This window comes from Melanostigma gelatinosum, assembly GCF_949748355.1.
Source record: "Melanostigma gelatinosum genome assembly, chromosome: 9".
Lineage (NCBI taxonomy): Eukaryota > Metazoa > Chordata > Actinopteri > Perciformes > Zoarcidae > Melanostigma > Melanostigma gelatinosum.
This window is the reverse complement of record NC_136642.1, coordinates 6,995,478-7,022,427: the sequence shown is the minus strand read 5'-3', so window position 1 is coordinate 7,022,427 and position 26,950 is coordinate 6,995,478. Positions and strand designations below refer to the sequence as shown.

Genomic DNA, 26,950 nt, shown 5'->3' with positions numbered 1-26,950 from the left:
GGACAGGGGTTATGTTTAGGTGAAGGGTAAGGGGACAACTGTCATCAACCAAGATCTCCAGAGTTACTGTAATATGAACATGTGTGTGTGTGTGTGTGTGTGTGTGTGTGTATAGACTGACCCGCTCCACGAAGAAGGTGAGTGGCTCCCTGCCTCTGGGTTCAGGCTCGGTCCAGCTCAGCACCACGTAGGTGTCGCTCACCTCACAGGCGTGGACATTGGTGGGAGGGAAAGGAGCTTTGACCTGACCTGCAGAGCAAAGACAGGAAGAGGAGGAGGAGGTGGACAAAGAAAAAAAAGTTAGAACAAATTCAGTGAGAGTCCACAAAGTGCTGGCTGTTTTTTTTTTATACTGTTTTTAATCAAAAATATTCAGGAAATGTAATGCTTTCTCTTTTGGATTTGAGTCAGGCAGGCACACAATGGGTGAGATTTATCTTCCTGCACCAAATTTCCCCTCCATTCCAAATATATCGGATAACATACAGTCAAATGGGTTGAGTCAGCACACTTTCAATGACTCTCCAAGTGATTCAGGGAAAATGGAGGCGTTCAGATTTCATCAAAAGTCTTGCGTTTTTGTGCCCATCTGTCTTTTTGTAAGTCTTTGTTTGTATCCCCTGAGTTACAGAGCTGCAGGCTGGATCAGAGAGGAACTCCAGAGCAAAGAGAGTGCAGTAAAATGAAAGAAGCTGATCTGGTAGAAATATAGATTGTGTATCAGAAGGGGTAGAAGTAGCAAGCCTGTGTGTGTGTGTGTGTGTGTGTGTGTGTGTGTGTGTGTGCAGTAATATTGTTCTGTGTAGTAGCTCTGCACTCAAGCACCTTTGAAATGAAACCACGACTATGAGGTTAAAGTGCTGATGTTTTTAGGGTGAGGTGGATGTTCACATCCAAGTTGGGTGAACAGTGTACGACTCATAGCACATTTTTATTTTAGGACACACAGCAGGACAATGATTCTAAACATGTAGCTAAAGAAATATATATATAAAGAGATATTTAGGGCCAAAATGTAACTGGAATGAAGCCTGAAATAACACAAACAAAGTCTTTGAAACATGCAAGTAGTAATTGTTCTGAAATAATCTTTCTTTTTGACACGTTAAAGTTGTATTTAGTATTTTACATAATATTTAATTATTTAGGAATAGTTTGAAAGTTTGGGTATTTCTTGTTGGGTGTCAGATGAAAAGATCGATACCACTCTTGTGTCTGTATGTTAAGTATAAAGATGGAGCCAGGATACGATTAGCGTAGCTTTGCATGAATAAATAGGTCCAGCAAACAGCTCCCCATAAATCCACATCTTGTCATTCTTAGGTTCCTGTACTGATTTAACAAGATAAACAAGGAATAAACGTTTTAGCTTCAGGTATAGGCTCAATTTTCAGCTTTGGACGGAGTCAACCTCACTGTTTCCATGGGATTAAATCGCGTTCACTTTTTAATATTTGGGCTTTTGGGGAAAGGTATCAAGTATTTGCAAGTCAATAGGCTGAAGCTCAAGCGAAGTCGTGAGTCATTGGCGTTAGAATCCAAGTCGAGTTTTGAGTCATTTTTCATTCAGTCAAGTCTAAATTCATAACATTTGTGACTCGTACCTGCCTCGAGTCCAAGTCACGTGACTCGAGTCGACACCCCTGGTATTTGGTCGATTTTAAAAAAGTATTTAAAATGTGTATTTGCTTGAATGTAAATTTCTCTCTCTGTCATCTGATAACTTGGATTTAAAGCTGCACACAAACACACACGCATGCATGCTTTCTCTCTTTGTTTCACACACACACATACATACTTTCTGCTCCATTAAAGAACAGGATAAAGAAAGCATGAATGCACTGTCTTTGCTACATTTATTTTCTTGTTGCCTCGTCGAAAACATATTCCTCCTCCTCCTCTCCCTTCATCTCTGTCTTTGAGTTATATTGCCAAGGTTAGCAGTCCTCTTCACAGGCATTCACACTTCCTCGGGCCATCATGTGCATACCACCAGGGATTGTTCATTCTTTTCACTTCTGCAAATGGGGGGGAACGCTCATTGCCTCAGCCATACAATTACTGCAGCTCGTTGTTAAATATAATATGAAGATGCATTTAGCCATGAGCCCGAGGCAGCCTGAAGGCGAGGAGGCAGCACCCTGTGTGCCAGTAAAATATAGATGATATCTCAAATCACAGGCGCAAATGTTCAGTGAAAATGTTCTTTTTATGAGTAAATTATACGGGGTGAAATAAAAATACGGCATTCTCACCTTCGAGTTCATCTTTGGTAATGGTGACCGTCCTCCCTCTGTCTACTTTGACCACTGAGAAACGGGGGGGAGACAGAAAGGGAGATCGGTTGAGGGCAGAGGGAATCACGAGGGACCTCGTATCAGTGTAATGAAGTTATACGAGAGGCCGTGATAACACTATTAGTGCTAATGTTAGAGGAGCAGCCACCGGTGAGAGAGCCAGAGACGGACACAAAGAGATGAGAGGGAGGGGGACACGGAAGGATGGGCAGCAGGCTGGAGGCAAGTCAACCTTCTGCCTGTCCTTCATCTGTGGTTAACGATCCACAGCGCCGGACCAGAGCCCATCTGTCCTGCCTCTAACAGACACACACTCACAGCCGCACACGCTCAGTGATCCACAAGACATCTCTCTCCATCACCCCTCCACTGTGTGAAGTATTTAACACAACCTTAAACACATTTCGCTTTTTTTCAGGATAAAAGGACGCGAAGAAGCTGTCGCTGTGACATCTGCAAGAACCTTGAAGCTTTATAAAATGAGATCCGCATCTGCACACATCTGTTTTCTCTGGCGGTGCTGATAGTTTGCAGGCGTAAACACAGCAACTGAGGCAGATGAGGCGATTTAACAGCTGGATCGAGTGGTTGACACATGGCTGAAGCTCTTTGTGGTAGCAGATGCAAATGGGTGACAAATTAAAGGGAAAAACGTGAATAAATAAGGCGTCGCTGATAATAAGATTGCAATAGGCATCGTCAGCTGAGGCGATCGCGTAATCAGAATTTTGGGATTACCAGCAGGCCATGCTGCACTTTTACTGCACCATGTGTTTATTTATCCTCTCAATTGAGCTCATGAATAAATAATTGGGTACAAGCATTCAAAATAGAAACTGCATCTTGTAATGTAACATAACAGGGGGGGGGGGGGGGGGGGGGAGTTGTGTGACCGCTACTTATTTCACTCACATTTGATAAGGAATCTGGTACACGGTGTGGGACATAAGCTCAGCACGCCTCTGTTTTTAATAGCTTGTCTGATTGAAAAGCCTACGTGGCTACTAGATGATGACTCTCAACTTCTTGAGAGGAAATGTCATGACCAGCATATTGATTTAATAATGATTCATGCTATTAATTCATGCTTTTTTCCTTTAAATTTGTCACCAATTTGTGTTCATCTACTTGTGGTGTTGTGACATGCCACATTCAGACGGTCAGAGTGTGTAATGTGGTACCCATGATCCTGGTGTGTTCCAGGGGGTCTGCAGTGAGGACGGGCTCGGTAGCCTTGGAGGGGCGTCCTACTCCAGCCTGGTTAACAGCACGAACTCTGAACTGGTACAGAGTCCCTTCTTTCAGCCCAAACATCGGGTAGTGGCAACTTTTCTGAATATGCACATTGCAGCGCACCCACTCACCCTGACGGAGGTCATATCTGAGAGAGAGAGAAAGAGAGAGTAAGAAAGACATTTAAATAAGAGGTAAACAAAGAACAAAACACATAATGTTACGTTCAGTATGCAGGGTGTAACATTATGGAAACTATTTTAAAGCATTTAAACACACATCTAAGTCAGTAAATATCCTAGACCCATAATTGTGACCAGAAACCGACACTGGAAGAATAATGGGCCTCCAAACACAGAAACAAACTGCCTTTTGAAGCAGAATGCGAGCTCAGATTATATAACATCCATAACAAACTGTTGCAACGTGCAAAAAAAACAAAGACAGGAAAGAGTTCAGTTTTCTAACCATAAGGAGGTTGCTAGGGAACTAGGTATGTTACGCTATCCTCTCCTCGCCCAAAACCCCCAAAACATTCAGAAGTCTTCTACACTGAAGAAAGAAGGTATGCAGGAACACAAAAACACATCTGCAAACATACAAGCTTGACTTTCATTTGGCAAAGTCGCACATACAAATGCACAAATGAAGAGATTTTCACACACACACACACACGTACACACACGTACACACACGTACAGGATCAATCCTGATTGATTGATTGGTGTTAGTGATAGGTGCAGCACCTGTTCTCCTGCGGGAGTCTTTGACTCTGCTGTTAACATGGTGTTGAGGGCTGATAATTACCATGTATACCATCCATCTCACGTGAACGCTGCCAAATGGATACAACACTGGCCATCTTTATCTGCCCTCATCTAATTTCCTCCACAGCAGCATGCAGAGCAAGGCGACCGTTTGTAGCTTTTCTTTGTCTAATGTGACAGCAAAGTAAACATCTTTGGCTAACTGAATTTTATATTCTTTCTATGTCAGCTTGGGCATTCATTGGGCACAATGTTTGTTCATTTTATACACCAAATGTTTAATTGGGTAGTGGAGAAAATACTCGTCGAATTACTTGACAATGAATCTCTTCAGTCGTTGCTAATGATGATCATTATGATTATGAAGTATTGTCATTCATTTTCTAGAAGCCGACGCTGGTTAATAGATGGTTTGTGTTATCGAAAGTTCGCAATCACACGACTATTTGAAAGCTTCAAAACTAGCTCGACAATCAAACGTAGTTGCCAGAGAAGTGAAGAAAAGAGGTGAAAAGAATTCAGAAATTCAGGCTCACTCACCTTTCCACATGATAACCCTCCACAGGTGAGGCTCCATCAGCACTGGGTGGCTGCCAGGTGAGGAAGACGTAGTCCTTGTTGACATCAGATACCTGGACAGCCAGAGGAGAAGCGGGGCCTCCCAGCACTGCAGCTGAGGCATCTGCAGCATGAGGGGGAGAGAGAGTCAGTCAGAGCAGAAAACAACCAAGAAAGCAGATGGAGAGACTGGAGCAAAAAGAAAAAATGACGTTGCACGGAATAAAAGCAAAGTGAGGAATTACACAAATAGGAGATGGATACGAGTCTGAAATTGTAAATCGGCAAAAAGAAGCGAGTGGCAGAGAGAAAAGTGATGTGAAACATGCAAGAGAGGAAAATGCCATTTTGGTGTTAAGGAGTTGTAGCTTATGGCTATGTATTATTTAAAAAGTGATGGCTAAGGCTTGAAGGAAGTAACATGTTAACATATGTTACTCAACATATTCTATAGAATTACAACCAGTGGATGTGAGGCCATCGAGAGAAGGCAGAAACATTTAATGAGGAAACTATGCTCAGCGGATTGAAGCGACTCGATGTGTTCCCAAACCTTTTCTTGAGGCTGGGATAGATGCCTTTTTCAACAAAAGACTCAAGCCAACATCAAGCTCACCTCTTTCCTGTTTTTAATTAGCATCCTCACCCTCCCTTTTCCTCCTCTCTCATTTGTTTTTGCTCGCCTGTGCTGCCTATTTGTAATGCAGATATGATGGATGAATGAAGGAGAAAAGCCACAAGCAGGACAGTTTGCTGATTCACTAATTAGTACTTGCAGCTCTAAAGAAGCTCCTTAATACGAGAGAGCGAGAGAGAGAGGAGAGAGAGAGAGAGAGCGAGAGAGAGAGAGAGAGAGAGACCTGAGCCAAGATTCTAAGGGAGCTTTGCATGAAGATTCATTTTTACATAAAAGTGTCGGCGTACATGTGTGTGTTTGGACGAGTAAGATTTGTGTGTACGCGCACACCAAGTTCATGAATGATTCAGTGCACATTCTACTGTGATTGCGGCTGTTAAGGTGCAATGCATACATGAGTAAGCACTTGTATTATATCGAAAGATGCCAAGCCTCTTCGCAGAGCTGCCCGGATACATTTCAAATGTTTGATGAGTCAAGTGGGGGTGTTTCTCTGGGATTTTTCCATGCGGCAAACAATGTACGAGAGAAAATAGCAGCCTGTGAAGAAAATATAGTTTCACCGAACAAAGTTAACAAGCCCTCTGCAGCAGAACAGCTTGATTGATGGTGCAATTCCCCTGTATGAATCAGGGAAGTTTGCTGACAGGAAATGAAAGTAGACACAAAATCTGGTGAATGCAAATAGTGTTTTTGAGTGACGGTTTCAATCAAAACACCATTTATCCAGTTTGGGACAACAAATGATGACTCCACCCTCTAAAAAACACACAGGCATTTTGGTATGCAAGGGTCTCGAGGTCACTCCGAAAGCATTTGTCAGGTTTCTCAAACAGCAAATATATTTCATTTGAGTCGTAGGATGGCAGGCTGTTTAGAGACATCATTATTAGAGGGGTTTCTGATGTGACAGCTATGTAAAGGGCTGCCCGGGACAGATGCAATCTTCATACAGAACATCTTTAAAGGAGTTGTTTCAGGATGTCTGTGATCACACTACACTACACAGCTTTTTTTCGCACCAAAAAAAATAAAAAAATGATGAGAGGTATTGAAATTAGACAGGCATCTGTTGGTAGATCAGCTCGTTCTACAGTTCCTGCTTTGATTCATTTTTAAACCTTATTTTTGAACATTTCCTCAAAACAATCTCAGCAAAATAAGATCCACTTCTAGCCTCCTCCAGGACTTTCAACCATCGCATTGTCTTCATGATAGCCATGCATGGACAAAGCTTGTGAGCATACCTTATGTTACGATTATTCTGCCAAACTATTATATATCGGTTAAAGATTCAAACTTTACCCTCAACATCTTCAACATTTCATTGTGAAACGCAACGAATACCAACATATTTTGATATTAATAAAAAGAACCTGATGTTTGACAAACAACATAATAATTACTCATTTCAAAACAAATGACATGATAAAGGATCAAAGAAACAGGAACAGCATTTACACTTTCTTGTTTGTTCCTCACCTTCGACATAAACGAAAGCACTGTGATCCTGCGTTTCATCCCAGGTCCTCAGTCGGGCAGTGTAAACACCTTCATGTTCCTTGTGTGCGGCCTTTAAAGTGATGGAGGCCTTGTCTTCCACTGTCTTGATGTCCACATTGCTCGACGGATGCAGCTGGATGCCTAGAGAATGAATCTGAAAAATAACTGACAAACCTCGAGCACGCATCTAAGTTGTCAAACATCTGACGTCTTTAACGGTTCATACCATCTCTGAACCAGGTGACGTCCTGCTGGAAGGGCAGCAGATCAGAGGTGAAGGTACATTGCAGGGTGAGGCTGTCACCCTCTGTCACCCATGTCGGGAGGAAGATGTTGCCAAACTGGGCTTCTTGCTCATGCTTGAAGGCTAGGGGAAGGGGGGGGGGGGGGGGGGTGACACGGTAAAAGATAAAGGGAAAGAGTCAGTAAGAAGAAAAGTAAAGAGAAGGGTTGTGGAAGAAAAAGGAAGCAGAGGGAAGAACTTTTCATCAATATGCATTTGCTTTCTCACTGGACTTGGGCAAAGATAACATGAATATTGAAATGTAGGTCCACTCCAGATACAGACTTATTGCTGAAAAAACACCACATATATTAAAAGTGCAAAGACCTCCTTTGGACCGCTACAAAGGAAAGAACCATGACAGGTAAGGAGGAGAGGGATCAGGGAGCCGAGGATGTTCAGGAGTTGTGAGCAGGAATACAGATGCTTATTCCTGAAGATAACAAATAAAAGCACACTCCATCATCTCGACTGTTTTTACCAAACCGGGTCAAAAAATGTCTCTGTACCATGGTTTGTGCTCAGTTTTTCATTGTTCTCTGCAAGCTAACATTAACACACTCTATCTTCCTCAGTTTCTCTCACTAGTGGCAGAGAATGAAACCAAACAAAGCAACCAAGAGGGTCTTAAGCAGGCGGCTACCTCTGCTTCTGAAAAGTGAGGCCCATGCGAAAAGTGCCCTAAACTTGCATTCTCTCTAATGATCATCAGAGTGCCAAACTTTGGCTGGAAAAAGAAGTCAGATTGTATGGAAGTCTATGAGAAAGTTCTCAATTGATTTATTACCTCAGTAAACATTGTGAACATGCGTTTATGGTCTCAATCGCTAGTTTTTAGTCTTCTATAATAGCACGATGTTCATTTCGTAAATGATGGTCCTATTTAGAGGAAAATAGACGATAAAGCAGGGTGTGCTTTAGGGCGAGGCTCGAGCCATATACAGAATCTCTACCACGCCATCAACACTCCACAAATATGGTTAATTCCGTTAAATGGTTGTAAAAAAAAAACAAGATGGCGATGGCCAAAATGTCAAACTTGAGGCTTCAAAACTGCTGCGCACAAACCAATGGGTGAAGGTTTTATATCCGGTCTATGCTCTTAAGAGATAAGAGAATGACCTACAGTTTGGGAGGCATATTACTTTGAAATTAGGGAGGCACAACTGCCAAAGTAAAGTCAACCATATAAAGATCCAAGCGGTGGTTTTTCTTCTGATGAAGCTACGCACATACCTGCATTCTGGACGACTAAGCAGAACTATATCGTTATAAGAAACATGTCACAGACACTCTCTCTCACTTCCAGATTGTATTGTACTTCAGTGCTTTGACAAGCGAGAGAATGGCAGCTGGAGGAATAACGTGTCAGGAATTGTTCACTGAACAAAAACGTCACATCTTCAGCCTTTTCTGCCGTCGTCTTTTTTTTTTCCTCCATGGATGCCTCGCCTCACTGTCCTTTGTCTCTTTGCACTCTTGGATGAGAGGGTCTATTATGGCTAAGCAAGCTTCATTTTAAAAGTGCAGGGCTGGGCAATGGAGTGGAATCATACGGGGATGAAATCATATATCGAGGTATCGTGATACAAAATTGTCTGAATTGATAATAACAAAAAACATACGAACTTAAATTCCACAGAAAATCGGATCATCTTGCTCTTATGAACAGCTACCCTGATCAGATACTGAGCATATGTGCAGGTACAGGTTAAAAATGTCACGATCCCCCAAGCATGGTGGAGAGTAATCTAGGCCAAAGAGTGCAACAAGCCAATATAAGATGCAGCTTGGAGCAAAACGGAATAAATCACATGCTGTCCCTGAAATTAAATATACGGTACTGTCGCTTTTGCTCATTTGGAAGCATGCCTTTCTATCCCTGCAGCAACTGTAGTCTGACATGGCCCGCACACCCACACAGAAACATAAACTCCCATGACAAACAAACAGCGTCAACGCACTGCTCCCTTTCAATGCGTCCATATCTTTATCGTGAGGTGCAGTATGCACAGCGGAGCAGAGGGTTGCGTCACAGTCTTCAAAGCTCACCCAGCCCTCCCTCCCCCCCGTTCACTGGTGGAGGGCGGAAGAACTTCAAAGGGTGGTGGAGAAAATGAAAGGGGACACTTTTCATTAGGCCCTGGCGTGAAACTTACCGGAGGTCTTCGAGCGCTCTGAACCAGCCAATGCTCCAAGATATGCTGCATCGCACAGGGCGGCAGCGGAGCGGCAGAGCGGGACAGATTGGAGAGCGCCAGCGAGGGTCAGAGATGGAGACAGAAACAGAGACAGATGTTGTGAAACGAGACACGGCAGATTTATCAAACCTGGCAACGCCACATTTATGCAAGTCACATCTAATATTCCCTTTAACCTATTTTTAACAACCGAAGAAAGCGGGTGAAATATAGAGGCCTTGAAGTGCATCGTTAAAGCCCTGACCATAAACGATCTTCAACATTAGGGCGCTTTACTGCCAGGCACCGAGCAGGTCATTCAAAAGACGTAAAGAGAAATCACCAATGTAAATCTTTCTGCCACGATGCTGTAAGGCATCAGTCACCACACGCGCTGTCCTCTTTATAATTCATAATGCATGAGTTTTGCAATGAGATCTGTTCTTCTCATCATTTTCTGGTGCGGATTGTCATTCAAATATCAAATGTATATAGAAACTCTAATAACGGGGATATAAAACGACACTGTTCTTAGAAAGAAAGAACATGTATCTGACTCGGGCAAGGACAAGTTTGGAGGTATTAGGAAGATGGGGATATGTGGTCAAAATGGGCAAAGATGGTGATTTCTGAGGTTGTTAAAATATTAATATTTGAAAGTTTCAAAATCTGATAACAGCCTACCGATTCATATAACTATGTTTCAAACTTAAAGTCATTACATCAAACATTCCTGATACTTAAATATGATTATGAGATTTTACAACTGCGACTTAGATATGTAGCCTCATAAGCAGGACATTTTAAAATTGAAAAAACTGTCCATTTGGTGGGCAAACAATTTCTAAATTACCTCAATCACCGATAGTTTTGACATTCCTTTACTGCAATTTCTGGTTATTCATTGGCCAGCATATATAATATCAATATATTTGGTCAATTAATCAATTTGTGATCTGTCATGCGTATTGGCCTTGTTGAAGGCTGACACATAATCGATGTTACAATAAAGTAATACTCACATTTTATTCCCTAGTACAATATTTGGAAATTGTTTACCAAAACCGTGCAGATTGTGACACACCACTCATAATTAATTCAGTTTGTTTTGACAGCCTGAACAATTGCCACACATTGAATATAAGGCATCTGGCCAACTAACTAACTTCTAATTTAATTGACCTTCTTGTCATTGCTAAAGGTCTTCACTAGCAGTTGGGAGACCGGATGTGGAAGCAACAATTTGGGAACAATTCGGCTCGAGCGGTGTGCAAAAAGAGGTGGAGTTAGTTGCTGCCCACCGGAGCTGACTGACTCATCAGCGGCTACCTGTGGCTGACGTTCGGCAGGTGTTTCCCGTCAACCACAGGCCGCTCGGAGGCTTTGACATATTGTTTCGATACATCGTCTCTCACATCCTTACTTCACAAGTTAAAAGCGCTGACGTGTGATGGCACTGGGACAAAGACTGGTGGGAATGTACTGTCGAGAAATATTCATTTCTTCAATTGTTTCTACATCCTCTCACCGAAGGGCCTCGACGAGAGACCTGATTACCTGCAAGGGCGGATATCCTGGCAAGGTTCAACTCCAACACGGGCTGACGTCAACTTGAGCGTAAGCTTCATTAATTCATGTTTTTTAATACTGGCATTCGATTTTCACAAGATTGCACGCAGCTGCGTCTCTCAAATGTTGAACTTTCGTCAACATTGTTGTTGAATTGTGAATGCCGGTGAGTACTAGTACACACGCGTGTTTTGTTTTGCTCTCTGTGCTGTGTTGCTCCTTTGGGCTTGTTGTATATTATTCAGTGAGGGCTCTTGATCGTCTTGCTGTTCAGTTCTTCCTTCGTGAACCCAGTCTGTAAAGCTTTTCTGAAGCTTTTCTGTAAAGCTTTTCTGTAAAGCTTGTCTGGCGAAGCTTAATCGTTTCACAGAGATTTTACTGTCTTCGCACCGAGTTGGAAAAATGATGTTCAAAACGGCTATAATGCAATGTTTAGGTGTGCAAATCACATTTTTATATGAAATGAAGTAAGTGACATCAAATCGACCCTTGTTAAAAATGTTTTGTTGAGTATTTCTTGATTCTGTTACATAGATTTACAAATATCAACTCGTGTTGATATTCTGGAATAATACATAATTGTACCCACACTATCAATGTTATCCAGGTGTTTTTCATAAAATATATATATTAATCACAAACAGACCATTTAATCATCTAGTAATGATTTTACGAATAGGAAGATATATTCATAATGGCCTCAAATGCAACATATTACTGTTTATGTAAAAAAAAAGGCTTTGTTTTCTGTTTACACTTGAAAATATGTCAAGATTTGTCAACAAAGACACGAGGGGGCAGTATCATCAATATTTATAGTTTTTCAGTAGTTGTGTGTGGAGTTTTAATGGAAAGTTGAGCCAAATGCAGTTACTGACCAGTGTATGTTTTTAAAGTTGTGTGTTCACCACTTTGGAAAAACCTTCATATCCCTGCACTCATGCTATTTGGACTGGTTATAGGGCCTTTAATATCACTAATATCACTATCAGTGACCCATAACCGGGTTAGAGCCTGCGACAGAGCTCTTGTGTTTCAGTCATCGTATTGTAACCCATCTTTGTATTATATATATATAATGGATTTACAGCAGGGTGGAGCTGATATGAGACAGAAAACTACTCACAGTTCACCAGAAGTGTTCCAAATGTCATAGCTTCGCCCAGGGGACTCTTGGCTATCACTTTATACTCGCCAGCATCAGCAGGAGAGCACCTGAGGATATACAATGTACCCAGAGCTGAGATGAAAATGTGTCTGTCGGATTACAGCTCTGTGCTTTCGTTGCACATCTTTTAGCAGTATTTTGATTGCCGTTATATTAATCCCAAATACCACATGTGGTGCCTTACTAAACTTAATTGGCTCTCTTCGTTCTTTGAAGTTAGTGAATGGAGCAGACTCGCAATTTAGCCCCATCGTTAATTTCTCAGTTTGACAGTCACATTATGTCTCATGACGTCAACCTTTCCTAACCTGCGTTTCTTAAAGGAGCTGCATTGAACACTCTGAACATAATATAGCAGCAACCAACAGACATGGTGGAGTAATGTCTACCTGAGCAGAGTATGATGCTGTTAGCACCGTTATCTATGACCCGTCGACATGTTAAGAGCCTTGCAGATCTTGCACCTTTTTTAATTGTCAATTATATTCTAAATAAATCAAAAGCAAGGTTGTGCTATCCACACATGCCCCATCTTACTCGCCTCTGCCTCATTATCTTCCTGCGTAGAGCTTTGCCTCCTTAATTAGGGATTTGAGCTAGTGACCTACCTTCTGATCTCCAGTGAGTTGAGACCAAATCTTTGTTGAAGACTGTAATTCCATGGCTGGTCAGACATTCTCAGTGGCACACCATCCTTAAACCTGAGGCAGGAAGTTAGAAATCGATGTGAGTGTGTTAAAAGTTTCGGGGTTTTTTCGGGCAGCTGATTGGGCCTGATGGGTCCCATATGGGATGGTGTAACCCACAAGCTTCAAGTCATCTTGGATCTCAGCCAGTTCATGAATACTGAGCACACGCAGTCTATTCATCAGCTAGTCTCACAGCAGCTCAAGTATCAAGGTCGACAGTTAGGAACGTTGCCTGAATTAACACAGATCATTTCATATTTATACAGAGGGCCATATTCAAGTCAGGGATCAGGTATGTAGTGTTAGGACTTGTTTTCATGACTGAGTCTTATTTTCCATTCAATCATTTGCATGTACAGGCGTATAACCTAACCTATACCTCCTTACATCTAACACTATTCCTCTCATGGTCACATGACACACTCACCAGTATTTATCTGTGATATCATGGATGAGCCATGAATTGATGACACGATGCAGGACAGCAACTAAAAACTATTTCGTTTTATTTATTTATATTTTTCCGATGAAGTCTATAAAAGGTCAGAAAATGGTGTTGGAGTGTAAATCTGAATTTCTTACAATCAAAAGGGGCATCTTCCAGTTGTTTGTTTAAATTTGTCTTGCCAGTTCAAAAAGGAATTATATTTAAATTATTTAAATTATATAAAAACAGCAGCATTTCACAATCAAGAAGTTATAAAATGACTTAAATGGTCATTCATCAAATTAGTTGTCAGTTAGATTTTTGCAGGTTGACCGAGCGATTAATCGACTGATTTAGTCAGCTCAAATACAATGTCAAAGGAAGATATACGTATCAGGACTGCACAGCATCATACATTTTATGTAGTGGTCCACTGAAAACTGTAACTTTGGGCCGTGATACCTTTTCTCCTCTCAGCCCTTCCAACCAAGCGAGAAACGAAATTGAAATGACACCGGTTTGCAGTACGACCCAAGCAATAGACTTCAACAGAAACTGCTGGAAAAATAATTACCGGAGGCCAAAAGAATGGAGTGCAGCAAAGACAGAAGTTCTTACCATGTGACCTTCGGGGGTGGACAGCCCTGGACGGTACAGGAGAGTGTGACCGTCATACCCTCCCAGACAGTGTGAGCCCTTAAGGGGATTGGAAAGTCCGGGGCCTTCTGACTCAGACGCTCCAGGTACTCCATGTGGGCGGATGCCTTCTTTTCTGCCTGCAGCACAGATGGAGGAAAAGCACTGTAATGTACTGATAACTATATTATGTATTCCTTAACTAGACTTTTTTTTACTGCAAGCGTTCGCCGCTCCATTAGTCCGGCAGAACAGAAGCTGATAAAATTGCAAAGACATCATGACAATGATGATTTTGTGGTTAAGTTTCCATCCTGAAAGTGAATGCACCAATCCTGCAAAGTGCAAGTTATATTCCATTTTAAATCAATTGTTCTCAACTACATATCACTGAGACCTAATAGAAAATACAGCTAACGATTAAACTTTGATGTTGCATGGTTGAGAACATGATGAATAATATGAATAGTATTGTGTTGACAAAGTACAAGGCAGTCCTTGTTATTCCGTAGACCAAAACTGGAGTTTCACCTGCTTGCGAATGGCCATCGTGTCGACGCGTGTGCGTAGCACACGCTGGTTCCTGATCACGTCTAGCTCCACCTTCTCAGCCTCGTTCCCAAACATGGTCCACTTGTCTCTGTGATGCTCTTCAGCCAGAGTTTCCGTCAGGATTTCCCTGGTGGAGCACAGCACAGTGGAACACAGTTTTTAAAATATATTCAGGACTGATTAGGGACGACTGGGTAGAGAGGGTTGTCCGCCAACCGAAAGGTCACCGGTTTGATCCTCGGCTGCACCGTGTCCTTTGTTGAAGTGTCCCTGAGCAAGACACTGTACCCCTAACTGCTCTCCGGGCGCCTGTCATTGGCAGCCAACTGCTCCCTATATACACAGGGATGGGTCAAATGCAGAGAATAATTTCCCCACTGTGGGACGAATAAAGGAATGTTTCTTCTTCTTCTAATACGGGTGGTGAATACAGAAAGCCGATGCAAAAAAACATAGATTGCTGCAGACTTGTTGAAAAGCAATATTCAAAAGACCAATTCATCCATAATACTGGTGAACAATCGCAATAAGTATGTAAATACGCACATTTGAAGTTTTATTTTCAGCTGCACGACATATTTTCAACCGAGACTAGACGGGAAGTAATTTGCCTCGTCTGAATATTTTGAGTGTAGGTTGTCAAAGCAATTCAGACCTCCATCAGAGGAGGTGACAAGAGTAGAAACAGCAATTCAGACAAAGGCTTGAACACGGTTTGAAACGACATGGATCGACCGCTGAGAGAAACAAAACAGCTATTTCACATTGATTTCTTTTGGCACGTAAACGTTTCTTTTTGTCCCAGTCCATTTGCACACAAATGCTAGTTTTATGATATTTGGCAGTTTGCCGCTTAAACGGCTGAGGGATGAGGCCGGTGGTTTGCTGCTGCATTTAAACCTACGTGTCATTTCACATGAGCACCATTCTTGCACATGTTTAAAGTTATTTTTTTTTTTTAGAAGTTGGTCTTTTATGAGCCCTGCTGCCACTGCGGATTCACATCACTGTGAAGAGATGCGTTGCTGGTACTCTAAAAATCTCTCACATGAGTACGTGTGCCTCTCCAGGACTCCTTCAGTTGGGCATAGTTGAAATGGTTGCTGTGTCGCCGCCTGTGTGGCATCCTTTACGTGCCTTTCATCAGGTTGGTTGTCAGGAGATGGCGGGTGGTTGTGATCTATTCACTCAGGAAACACATTTTCTTTTTTCTTTATCTTTCTTTGTACGGGCAGCTAAGTGGCATAGTAAGTAGGGCAACTGTGGTAACAGGACTGTGGTTCAAGTCTTGCTTTTGATTTACGTGTTCATTATATTGGGGTCGTTATGCAGCACAGTGAACCATGGCTGTTGAACCTGCACTCTGAGCTCATTGTAAAGCCTGTCAAACAAAACCAGAAGGTCAACGGTTCGATCCTCCAAGGCGTTTAGAAAGATGGTTTTGACTTTTGGACGTTTAGTGTGTGCTTGACGGTATTTATAATCTCTGTGGGCTCAGAGATTTTAAGCCTTGAGGGAATGAACCACTGCAACACACAAAGTCAGTGGGTATGAGAGGTTTTATGGCTTGATTATTGCTCAAAAGGGGAATTTCAATATTGCTTATTGGTGCGAACAAGAGCAAACCCCTCCTGCCAAGACAAACCAGGCATGTATGAGTCAGCTGCATAATTTACATGTTACCCCGTTACCACGGGGAGATGATAGTGGAGAAACCATTATGTGAGTCACATGGAAATGTACAATTGGAGCCACACTTGCCAACACACAACGATCTAGCGCATTCATTTCCACACAAATCAAAACAAATGTCATGCTCCAGCATCTTTAAAAACACTCAGGCCCCTTTCAGAAATTGTCTGCCAATCCCCGAAAGCTTTCAACTTCATCCTTCCATCCTTCCTCTCTCATCCTGGGAGGAGTCAATCATCTCCGGCATTACTAGATTTCCGGCCTCCATCCTAAAATATCCATCCTTATTAGTCTTAGCGCTTCTGAGGGGGGAAAAGATTGATGATGAGATGGAGGGTCGTGGTGGTGGCATGGGAGAGGGCACCTAAGGAGATGCCAAGTTGGCAGGGCCACATCGCTGCAGCTGAGGCTCATCACTGTCAGATGTGTTTTGTCTTTCAAGAGGGTGTGATAAGATTGCACCCTCAATGACTCCCCCCCCCCCCCACACACACACATTTTTTCCATTGGCACCTTTGTCCATCCATCTAATTACTGTTGCCAGTCAAAGCGTCCTTACATGGCTGGATTTGTATTAGTTATGTATGTTTAGCATTGATACAGAAGTCTTCATACATTGTTTTTGACACAGCAAGTCCAATTTAATTTCTGGACGGATTAGAGAAGAGTAAAGAGGCGACCATCCCTTCGCTTCATGTTCTCGGTGACCTAAACCTCCTTATTCTGGGACCTATTTTTAGATATATGACATCCTCTTCATAGCAGCTGAGCAGTAATCCTGTCCTCGCAACATGATCATAACACACTTGAAAAGTAAAAGATGGCTCATACACGTCATCAACAAAATCCTCTCAGATTCTGATTCACGAATAAGTTAATGACTTTCTGTACTGGCAGGAAATTAGGTCCACCTTCCAGCCACGTGCTGACTTCTTCTGTCTGGTACATTTCACATCATTTATATATCCTGGATTATCAAATTGTTTTTAGAGTTTGATGTTTGTGATTTGTGAGTTGATCATCTTTACAATTTTCTTTAAGGGCTACAACTAATAATGATTTAATTACCCATCAATCTGCTATTTATTTATTTATTTATTAGGATTTATCTATTTATGCAATTGGTCTGTACAATTTCAGAAATATGAAAGAGTAAAAAAATGTGCCCAAACTACTGCCCAAAGTGATGTCTTCAAATGACGTGTTTTTTATCTGACCGACTGATATTCAGTTCCCTGTGATGAGCAGCAAATTCACACGTTTGAGAAACTAGAACCAGAAAATATTTGGCATTTTTGCTCAAAGAATGACTTAACAATTAGTAGATTATCAAAATAGTTGCAGATTGATTATCTGCTCAACCATTAGGCTAATCGGCTTTCCTCCAATAGGATGTGAAGCTCCTTCTTCTTCCCTGGCGATGCAAAAAAACAAAGGTTCCCACTGTGTGACTGAATTGTCGAGGCTTATTGAGATCTGTGAGACAGCAAATGATTGGAGAAGTCCACAGCTGGCCTTTTACTGACGGATTCAAGTGAAGAAAAAGCCCGGATATCCAATGTTTATCGAGACCCTCTGTTGGAATACGAGCTCATGTGCAGTCAATTTTCTCGAATAAAGTGGAGAGAGAGAGGATGTGGTGGTGACTACTGATGGAGAGGCAGGATTTTATGACAAGCGCATCACATCGTTCAGGAAGGAAGTCTGCTGGAGGAACGTGGAGGCTTGCTTACAATTCTTTGGATCAGCATGAGAGGAAGACACTCATTACAGTTGTTGCCCATTTTGTACTCCAATCCCTGTGAGGATTGGAAATAATGTGCCCAAGCTTAGAGCTGCAGATGAAGGCTATTAGAATAGGACTGCAACTAACGATCATGTTTGTTGTAAACATTGGATATATACGATTTTTTTAGAAAATGTTATTGCATTATTATACAGTTCTAGCAGAGATGCACAGATTATAATTTGTATTTATTAGATACAAATGGCTCTTTTGTTTTTGTCCGCCTCAGCTAACTGAAAAACATCTGCTGCATTGTAAATATAAGTATCGGATCAGGCCCAGTATCGCCAGATACCCTACATTAAAGGACGCAACCAAAGAATCTTTGTTGGGACAGCCCGATTACCATCATATTAGTCTTGTTAAAGGATCTGCGTTTAACACTCTGCACATTAATACAATATTAAACGACCAGTTTGTATGTAAAGATGTAATAAAGGTGAACACTGTTAACTCTGTCAGCACTTTTGCCGTGTTTGTACTGTTAGCGTAATGAGCACCGTTAGCTGTAAGCCACTGTCGACGTGTTGAAAACCGCTGAGAGGCAATCTAAAAATGTTCCCAATCTCGGATCTTCCACCTTTTTAAGGGAGCCCGATACCGTGAGACATTATATACTGTACATTTGTCAACACGATTTTTCCATACTGCTTATACTGTGGCATCTACCCCTTTAACTTCTCATCGTGTATCGCTCCACTGTCGGCAATGTTGCAAGTCAGTGAGCAGGTCTGCTTTATGGCAACATAAACATTTTTATGATTTATGCATCAGTGTGATGTGAAACAGACACCCGTGCCTGTTTATTGTACACTTGAACAATTTCTTAATTGATGCTCCAGCGTAATTACACGCTCTATAGTGGAGGCTTTTATCCACATCAACTACCCCTCAAGTCTTGTTGATAATCAACAAAAAACGTCTGCCATATGTTGAGCCGGATCTTAAATCTCACCATGTCCTGTGGCGCGGAAAGTTGTCCATGTCCAGGATCTCCTTGACGGACATCAGGTCAGCGGGGATGATGGGATATAAATCAGAGTAGGAGGGTTCCTCATCACTGTCGCATTCAGAGACGGTTGGATAATGGAAAATAAAGCAGAGCCTGATTAACACGATATATCTTGCACATCATCAAATGGCACAGGTGAAAGAAGAAGTAACAAAAAGAAGATAGTTTCTCTTGTCATCATTCACAGTTATTTATTCTGTTGACGGAAGGATTGAGTGTTCACATTAGCATGCATATTCATTTTGTCATGGTTTACGGCACATTATCCAATCTCAAGTTCATCAGACCATTATTCTCCTCTGCCACTAGAAAGCAGCAGTGGTTCTCCTTTTCTCTGTCTGAACAGCAGATGTGGCCAAACATCAAGAGAGCGCTCCGGTTGATGTAGGCAAACATTATATACATCAGCTTTCATTTAATCGAGCACTCCAGGGATTCTGTTTAAAACTGGCAACTCTTATCTCATATCGTTTTTTTTTTAATCTGCTCTCTTTCTGTTGTGAAGAAGGTAAACGTTGACAAACCGAACTCAAACAGAGCAAAACTAAACTGTAAAGGAGCGGGAATCCATGAAAGACATCAAGACACCCATTTTTTAAATACAATGTCAATATAGTGTTCCGCACGAATACCCTCGTCAGTCTGTGCAACTCGGGGGTAAGCCACCAACTGTGGACCATTGTGTGGCACAGCAGAGTTGTCACTGCTCGGTATACGACTCTACAGTGTTTCCAAAAATATTACAATGGAATTTGAAGATTCAGATGTGAATGTATTGTAATTTCAACCGAGAGCACTAAGAAGACATCAGTTACAATGGCCGTGCTTGCACAGCTGCTGGGCATTAACTGTGCGTAGTCTCTTCAGCTCATTTTCTATCGGGAGCGCGTCCTGCAATGTTTTCAACGCTTTTAAAGTATTTTATCTGATTGATCTACTAGTTGCTTCCCGTGGGTGGCGGTGGGAAGTCGAATCCAGCCACCCAAGCAGAGCAGCGTATGACCTGTTTTCTCTCAAGCGAGAAACGTTGTGGCCGCCATCAGCTGCTTCTGCCACGCTCTGTGTTCCTCTTTTACTCACTGGTGGACAAACACACACGCTATTGTCTACAGGGAGCTTATATAATGAGGAGGAACAGGAGCCACTGATGTGCACACACAGGCAAACGATGACAATGTGGTGTTTATGAGCCAAAGGGTGTTTGGATCTGAGCCAATAGGTCGCTCACGGTACACAATGGCAATTGTAACTGTTCAGCGGCATCATGCAATTATCAGCAATGTTCAGTTTTTAAACCCACAATGTGTCCGTGTCAACTGGTGGTAGAGCCGGGTGTATTCCAGTTGATGAACTGGAGCACAAACCGAACATGATGAACCAAACCACGCGGAGCAGTCACTGGACACACACAGTAAAGGGGTTCTGAATCTAAAGCGCTGACAGCTGCTGCCTCGTTCTGTAGGACCTTTAAATTAGTCTCTTCATCATAGTCATGCAGACACACACACTCTCACAGACACACGTGAGACTAAAGCATGCGCTCTCCATTTAGTGCAGCAACAATAAACTGAGCTGACCTTATCTCTGTGCACCCCCATAAACAGGAGAAGGGAACTTGTTATTTGCGACAAGGTCACTTGAGGCAATGAAAGGCATTTTTGTAACAAGAGAGGCATTCATTTCTGCCCTCCCTTAATCCACAGATGACTGTTGCTATTTCAACAAGAGTTACTACAACCACAGTGAGAGGATATTTTAACTTCGCATGCTTTCCTTTCAAGTGTTATTAGTAGATCTATATTTACAGCATGCTTAACGGCCTAGTGTTGAGGCAAAGTACATTGCAGTGCAACACAGCTCCATTGAAAAGGATAAATACCAAAATAAAAATCTCAAAGAGTGCGTGCCAGAGCTGTATTTATATACCGAGGTGTGTACTATTACACAAACCCCAACTACTGTTGCTGTTAACCTCCAGCCTCAGGCATTACTTTCAACCAGCCACCTTACAAATGGCAATGCAAATTGACGTGACTTCTCGTTTTCTGTTCTTTGCAAGCTGGGAAATTTCCCCATTTCACGACACCCAGAGGACAACTTCTGCTTTTGCCGTCTTATTTTTCTCTTTGCCTTTTGTTTAGGTTCCCTTTGAGTGTTTCTGAGCGGCAAGAGCTGTTGAATAATGTAGTGCAAAGCCTACGGCTGGGCAGTATCGCTCATGTACAGCTCGCAGATATATACACACAGGCACACAAACACCCACGGCATGGATATAAACAGGAACATGCACACACATGTGCACCCACGCTTCATGGTAGAGCTGATACTGTTGCTGTGTGCAGGAGAATGGAAGTTGTGCATTTATGTGTTTCATATAAACAACAGGCTTCCTCAAAATATTAACTTAGTGTAACTAGGAATTTAAAAAAAAAGAGGAAAAGCTCTGAGAGGCACTGGATGATCTGCCCTCATTGTTGTATGCACGTCAACAACCTGTACTAACAATGGTCTTGTACCTATTGTACAAACAATCACTACACTCTTTGGGAACAACTGTGGTCTTCTTTGGTCGTTTTGTTTGTTAGACTAACCCAGAGGCCACTTTGTTCAGTCCAACATGAAGATACATTTGAGTGTCCTCCCACTGAGGATGTTCTGGTTTAAATAGAGAGATGAACTTTAAGTTCGGCTGATCTAAGCCTGCGTGGAATAATTGCTTTTTGTTCATCACCCCTAAAATGGGTCCAATTCCTTTTTATTCTGCAATGGAGATTGCAGACCCACAGATTAGCCAAATTTGATAACTCACTGCAGCAGTGGGGCCTTTGAAAATGAAGGCAAATTTGACTTGAGTCTATTGGGCCGGTTCAGAAGTGGTTCCTATCACCGGTACACCTCACTATCACTCCAGGACAAAGTGGAGCCAGTTCATGTCACATAAAAGTAAGCTAATGCTGCTGCCTGTTTCTTATTTGAATCAGTCAAGCCATTGTTACATCCTTTATTTAAGAGTTGTTGTGTCTTAAATGTTTGCACTGTTGCAGTCCCAGTTGCTGCTTTTCATATTTGTCTTGCAAGCCGCACTGGTTGACTGAAACACCTCCCATTTACTGGAACAGACACCTCGGCTAACATCCATGGTACAGTAACACTACTATCCACAAAGTCACTGAACTGCAACTGTACACAGAGTTGTCTTCATTTATTCAATGGCCAGCTCCACTTAGTCGTGTAAACATGTTGAATACTCTGGAGAATAACATGTCAGATTAACTGCAGAGAAACACTGAAATATAACATGATTGACATGTTGGGAAACCGTGTGTAGAAGTGTGAGCTTGAGGTATGAACACAGTATGTGGATGTGTTGTTCTAGCAGCTACCACCAGCGGGGTATGCTTTCCTGAATGTTTCTTTGTCATGAATACTCTGTCGTCCTTCAACTGAAAAAAACAGATCTGCTGCGATCAATTGGGAGAACTTTGAGCAACATAATACAAATCAAATGTACCGACTTTAACATTTATAAAAGTATACATGTAAGGCAGAAACGGTAAACCCCACAGGAGAATACAATTGATATGTTCTTTGCTATTTGTAGGTTTATTGTAAGACAATCTCAGTCTTAACAAGTCATTTATCTGTAAATCATAGTTTGTTGAAAAAAATGTATACATCTGTCTATGCAGGGTGGAATAACAATAATAACAATAATAATAATAAAAGTTATACCTTTTTCATGAATAGTATACTGTAGCCTTAGGTGCCATTTTTTTCTGATATAAGTCCACTTATTTATCATTATGTTGTTTAATTTCTGAAAAATGCATGAAATAAGAGATGCTGAACGGGAAAACTGAATTATTTCCACTCATTAGCAGCATTTTAAGAATTACGGGCTGAAAATGAGACTTGATGACATTTCAGTCTCGTAATGTTTCAGGTGGAACCTCTCAAGCTATTTACAGCTAATACTAATCATACAGTTTCTTTTTAGGCAGGGAATACAGAAGCAGTGCTGTCCCAAATGTGAGGGGAGTGTGTTTGAGTTCAGTAGGCTCGTAGTTCAGATTCCTAAACAAACAATGATATCGATGGTAAAAAGAGATAAGCCAATGTCCTCTTGTGCAATGTGCACTTGGTCGCTGCAAATCCATCTCCAGTAAAACCACTAAACTTTGGTTGTAATTGAAAGCCCAGAGTTTTGATTTTGTATTACTTTATTAAAGTTATTCAGAGTGTTGCTTAAAAGATAAAGCAGGCAATATTGTATATTTCTATTGTTAACATGTAAAGTGAGCACTTTTCAGCACTTTTGCCGTAGTTTGCACTGTTAGCACCGTTAGCTACAAGCCGTTGGCTTATTATTACTATTTATTATTACTTTTATTCTTTAAATACATTTGCTGATAATACTTCTGTACTTTTCCTTTTAATGCAAGACTTTTACTTGTGATGGAGTAGTTTTTGTTGAGTTACTTTCACTTCAATAAATGATTTGAAAACCTCTGCCGCTACTGAAGTCAGGAGAGCATGTCTGCACCTGGAAGTGAAGGTCCTCTTCTTCATCTGGGACGACAGCTGCATGCTGTGAGACATCTGGGACGACTGCTCCTCCTGCTCTCGCTGCATCACCATCCTGGTTTCCATGGTAACCAACTGGCACCTGTGGAGAGAGGTGGGGGGGGGGCTAGAAGTGAGGATGCAGAGGAGGCAGTGGGATAAGAGCCAATGGGAGTCAGTCAGACACTATAGGCGCTGTAGCCAACTCAAAGCTATAAGTTTCATGGGTGCAGATGAGTTGGCAAATGATACATTTCCAGTAATTTGCTGAGTTGAGGTGGTAGATTAATGACTGTTCCACATCGTGGTGGTGCAGGATTGTGATTCGGTCTACCGCCTCATGAGAATTATAATTGAGCCCAAAGGGTGGACTAAGTGTATGCTAAATATTCACTGCGCCATTTATCTCTTGAATGGGTTCGCGCTATCAAGAGGCACAAGTCTTCTGATATCTTGAAGTGTCTTGGGACCAGCAAAGACCAGACGGAACGGAGTGCTACTAATAACATTACGTGTATGAATTAATATCTGCTGCAATTACAACCTGGATCATGCATCAAACGCATGCCACCCTTCCTGACTTCCATTTTCAAAAGAGCACATAATGTGATTTGCTTTTATGCAAGCAGACATATTTTATGCACAGAAGTTTTTACATTTAAAAATGGCCTGTGTTGTAGCTGTTTTAAAATGAAACATATGCATGTCATATTTAGTTTTTTCATTGGACTCCAGTGTGGTATTAGGTAGGTGTGGAGAAAAGGTGTCTTTTAGTCCCACGTTACATGAATCACCCCTTTGTGGGCCGCTGAGCCACTGATAATCCATCAGCTGAGGTCCGCCATGCTGCTGCCCTCACCCTTCCCATCATTAATCATGCGGCTGCTCTGGGGAAGTGAATGCAGAACGCACCCAACAAACAGAATCAGGTCGTGCCTGAGTGATAGCTTCATTCACCCACTCCCAATTGCAACCCCCAGTGTTGGCGCCATAAACAAGCGTAATGTGTTATTTATTCTCATTTCCCTCAATTACATCATGGAAAACTGCAGCGAGCTAGCTAACCGGCTAATAGACGAACGGGGCTGCTGATTCCCATGTTGCTTTTTTTTGTTGTTCGCTGTAGCGCAAGGAGGGAGGTTTGTTTGTTTGAACAGTGTTAATGGAAGGTCGAACTCTGGCACATTAAAATTGATCCGTCTCCATGGGTAATCCTGAATCCTGGACCCCTGGAGGGAGCAAAAGCCAAACGCAAAGCAGTGCTCTTTTCTACACTCAGTGCAGTTTTCGGTCTCTGGAGTGAATTGAAAGCTCGGTTTCCAGGTCTCTGATAATGAGAGAGGGGAAAAAAAAGCAAAGCTGTATCAACAGCTGAACAAGAAGACAAATGATTTACTATTCTACTCGTTGAAGGTGGATGGCGTTGTCTGAACACGACAGGAGCTTGCTGTTTGCCATCCCCAGAGAGAATAAAAGTGACATCCGCTGAGGCCATCAAAAGACGAGACCAATAAGAAGTTAAACTAGCTGGAGAAGAAGCAAGCAAAGACTCAAGAGAAACAGCCAGAGAATAGAATCCTTTCTGACGATACAAAGAAAGAGGAATAATTCACAGCATCATACAGATGTACTGTAGAGGCTCGGTGTGGGCATTTTACTCAGAATTAGTGTTGTGGTTTTATAATTCCTTGAGGGTTATCATGTACTCTAATGCGCCAGTAACCCGTCTTAACTGATGAAAGGCAAAAAAAGCTGGATGCCATTTTTGCTAGATGTAGATGAAGACTGAGTAAAGGAAATCCCACTCACGCTTTCTTTGAAGAAACGGGTGAAGTGCCAAATATCTGTAGGACGGCTATATCCCGCTTCCTTTTCCGTCTGCCTGTCTGTCTCTCTCCTTGAAGATGTTGTCTAGTCCTGCTGTCTCACCACTCAGTATTCCCTCTGTCTGTCTGTGCTCGTCTACCTCGCTGTCTCCCGTCTCTATGCTCTCCTGATGAAGCACAAAGTGTCCTTCAGTGCCAAGAATGTGGACAACACAATGCTCTCTCATTCTTAAGTTGGTAAATATAGACCAGTGACGCCTCCCCTACACACACACACACACACACACACGCACACACACACACACGCACACACACAGTATGATCGATTTACAGGCAGCTCTGAGGACAAGCGGCTAAGTGATGACACAATAGCTCCCTGTGCAATTAGAGAGGCCGGACCAAATGACCTGAGCAGCTGAAAGGAACAGCCGGAACGGCCTCAGGGGAACTGGCTGCGGTGGAACTACGAATGCCTGTTCCATAAATGTCACTAAAATAAATATATATTCATTTCAGCCCTCTCAGCACCATCCCACCTGGGTATAAAGAATGCGAAATCAAAGGCTGGGAAATGCCAAGCGGGGCGAGAGAGGAGACGGAGGGCTGTGGAGAGACGGGGAAGACAAACGAGGGAAAGAGAGAGTGAGAGTCTGAATGGAAACAGAACAGGTCAGCTGATAATTAGGAGATGCGTCTGAGAGAGGGGAACTCCGAGCACCAACAATCTGCCCTTGAACTTGAAGAAGCAAGAGGTTAACAATGATGGAGGAAACACCTGAGATGTCCCACCTGATTCTGCTGTTGTACTCCATCTTTTATTCTACTTCTATTTCTTTTATTCACTTATCTCTTCCTTTCACTCTGTCACTTCTGTATTTCCTGTATTGCTCCCCATCATTGGGTCAACATTTGAATTTGTCCAATATTTCCTGACCAAACTGATGACATTCACATCAGCCTCATCTCTACTTTGTAGTTCTGAGTAACAAATGCAAGCATTCAAGCTAAAATACTGCATAAAGTACACCATTATGATCTATAGTGTGCGATACATTACTGCTTTACTGTACATTGACGCAAGGTGATTCTCAGTGACCAGTACTGGTGTCATTAGTTCTCCTTGTTCTTGCCTCTCGTCTTCTTTTGCAGTGGTCTTTGATTAGTTCCTGGAACTTGTCCACGGTTCTGTCTCATTAAACAGGGTACTCTGTCTGGCAGAGATAATTTGGGTTTATTATGGCTACGTGTGTTTGGATGATATCTAGTGCCTCTGGAATGTTTTCAAAAACTTGAAGAAAGCCCAGTTGTTTTACTTGAAATGATCTGTTTTGTTCTTGCTGTATGATTTTGTGTGTGTGTGTGTGTGTGTGTGTGTGCTGAAATGCTAATTTTTATTCTTTCTTTTTCTACAAATAATTTGAAGGAAGCCGACATTTTCTTCTTCTACCTCTTTTTACAGGCTTTTCAGATTGAAACAGTACGGAAGTATTTTACGTGCAGGTGTTAGAAGATGTTAAAAAAAATCAAAATCAACAGATAAAAACAGACAAAACCACAATCAACACAACAGTT

At 42.0% G+C, this 26,950-nt stretch overlaps 1 protein-coding gene across 1 annotated transcript in view; it reads right to left on the bottom strand.

Moving 5' to 3' along the window:
* myom3 (myomesin 3) overlaps positions 1 to 25,517 on the bottom strand; it is a 48,133-nt gene extending 22,616 nt beyond the window's left edge. Inside the window, exons 1-14 of the mRNA XM_079274761.1 lie at positions 25,362 to 25,517; positions 23,533 to 23,655; positions 18,933 to 19,037; positions 14,479 to 14,626; positions 13,930 to 14,087; positions 12,804 to 12,896; positions 12,154 to 12,242; positions 9,438 to 9,482; positions 7,222 to 7,362; positions 6,975 to 7,136; positions 4,838 to 4,979; positions 3,479 to 3,678; positions 2,256 to 2,309; positions 122 to 249 (exon numbers count right to left, since the gene is read on the bottom strand). Of these exons, the coding sequence (XP_079130887.1) occupies positions 122 to 249; positions 2,256 to 2,309; positions 3,479 to 3,678; positions 4,838 to 4,979; positions 6,975 to 7,136; positions 7,222 to 7,362; positions 9,438 to 9,482; positions 12,154 to 12,242; positions 12,804 to 12,896; positions 13,930 to 14,087; positions 14,479 to 14,626; positions 18,933 to 19,037; positions 23,533 to 23,639 (1,572 nt within the window). The 5' untranslated portion in view covers positions 23,640 to 23,655; positions 25,362 to 25,517. The remainder of the gene's footprint in view (positions 1 to 121; positions 250 to 2,255; positions 2,310 to 3,478; positions 3,679 to 4,837; positions 4,980 to 6,974; positions 7,137 to 7,221; positions 7,363 to 9,437; positions 9,483 to 12,153; positions 12,243 to 12,803; positions 12,897 to 13,929; positions 14,088 to 14,478; positions 14,627 to 18,932; positions 19,038 to 23,532; positions 23,656 to 25,361) is intronic.
* Positions 25,518 to 26,950: the final 1,433 nt, after the last annotated feature.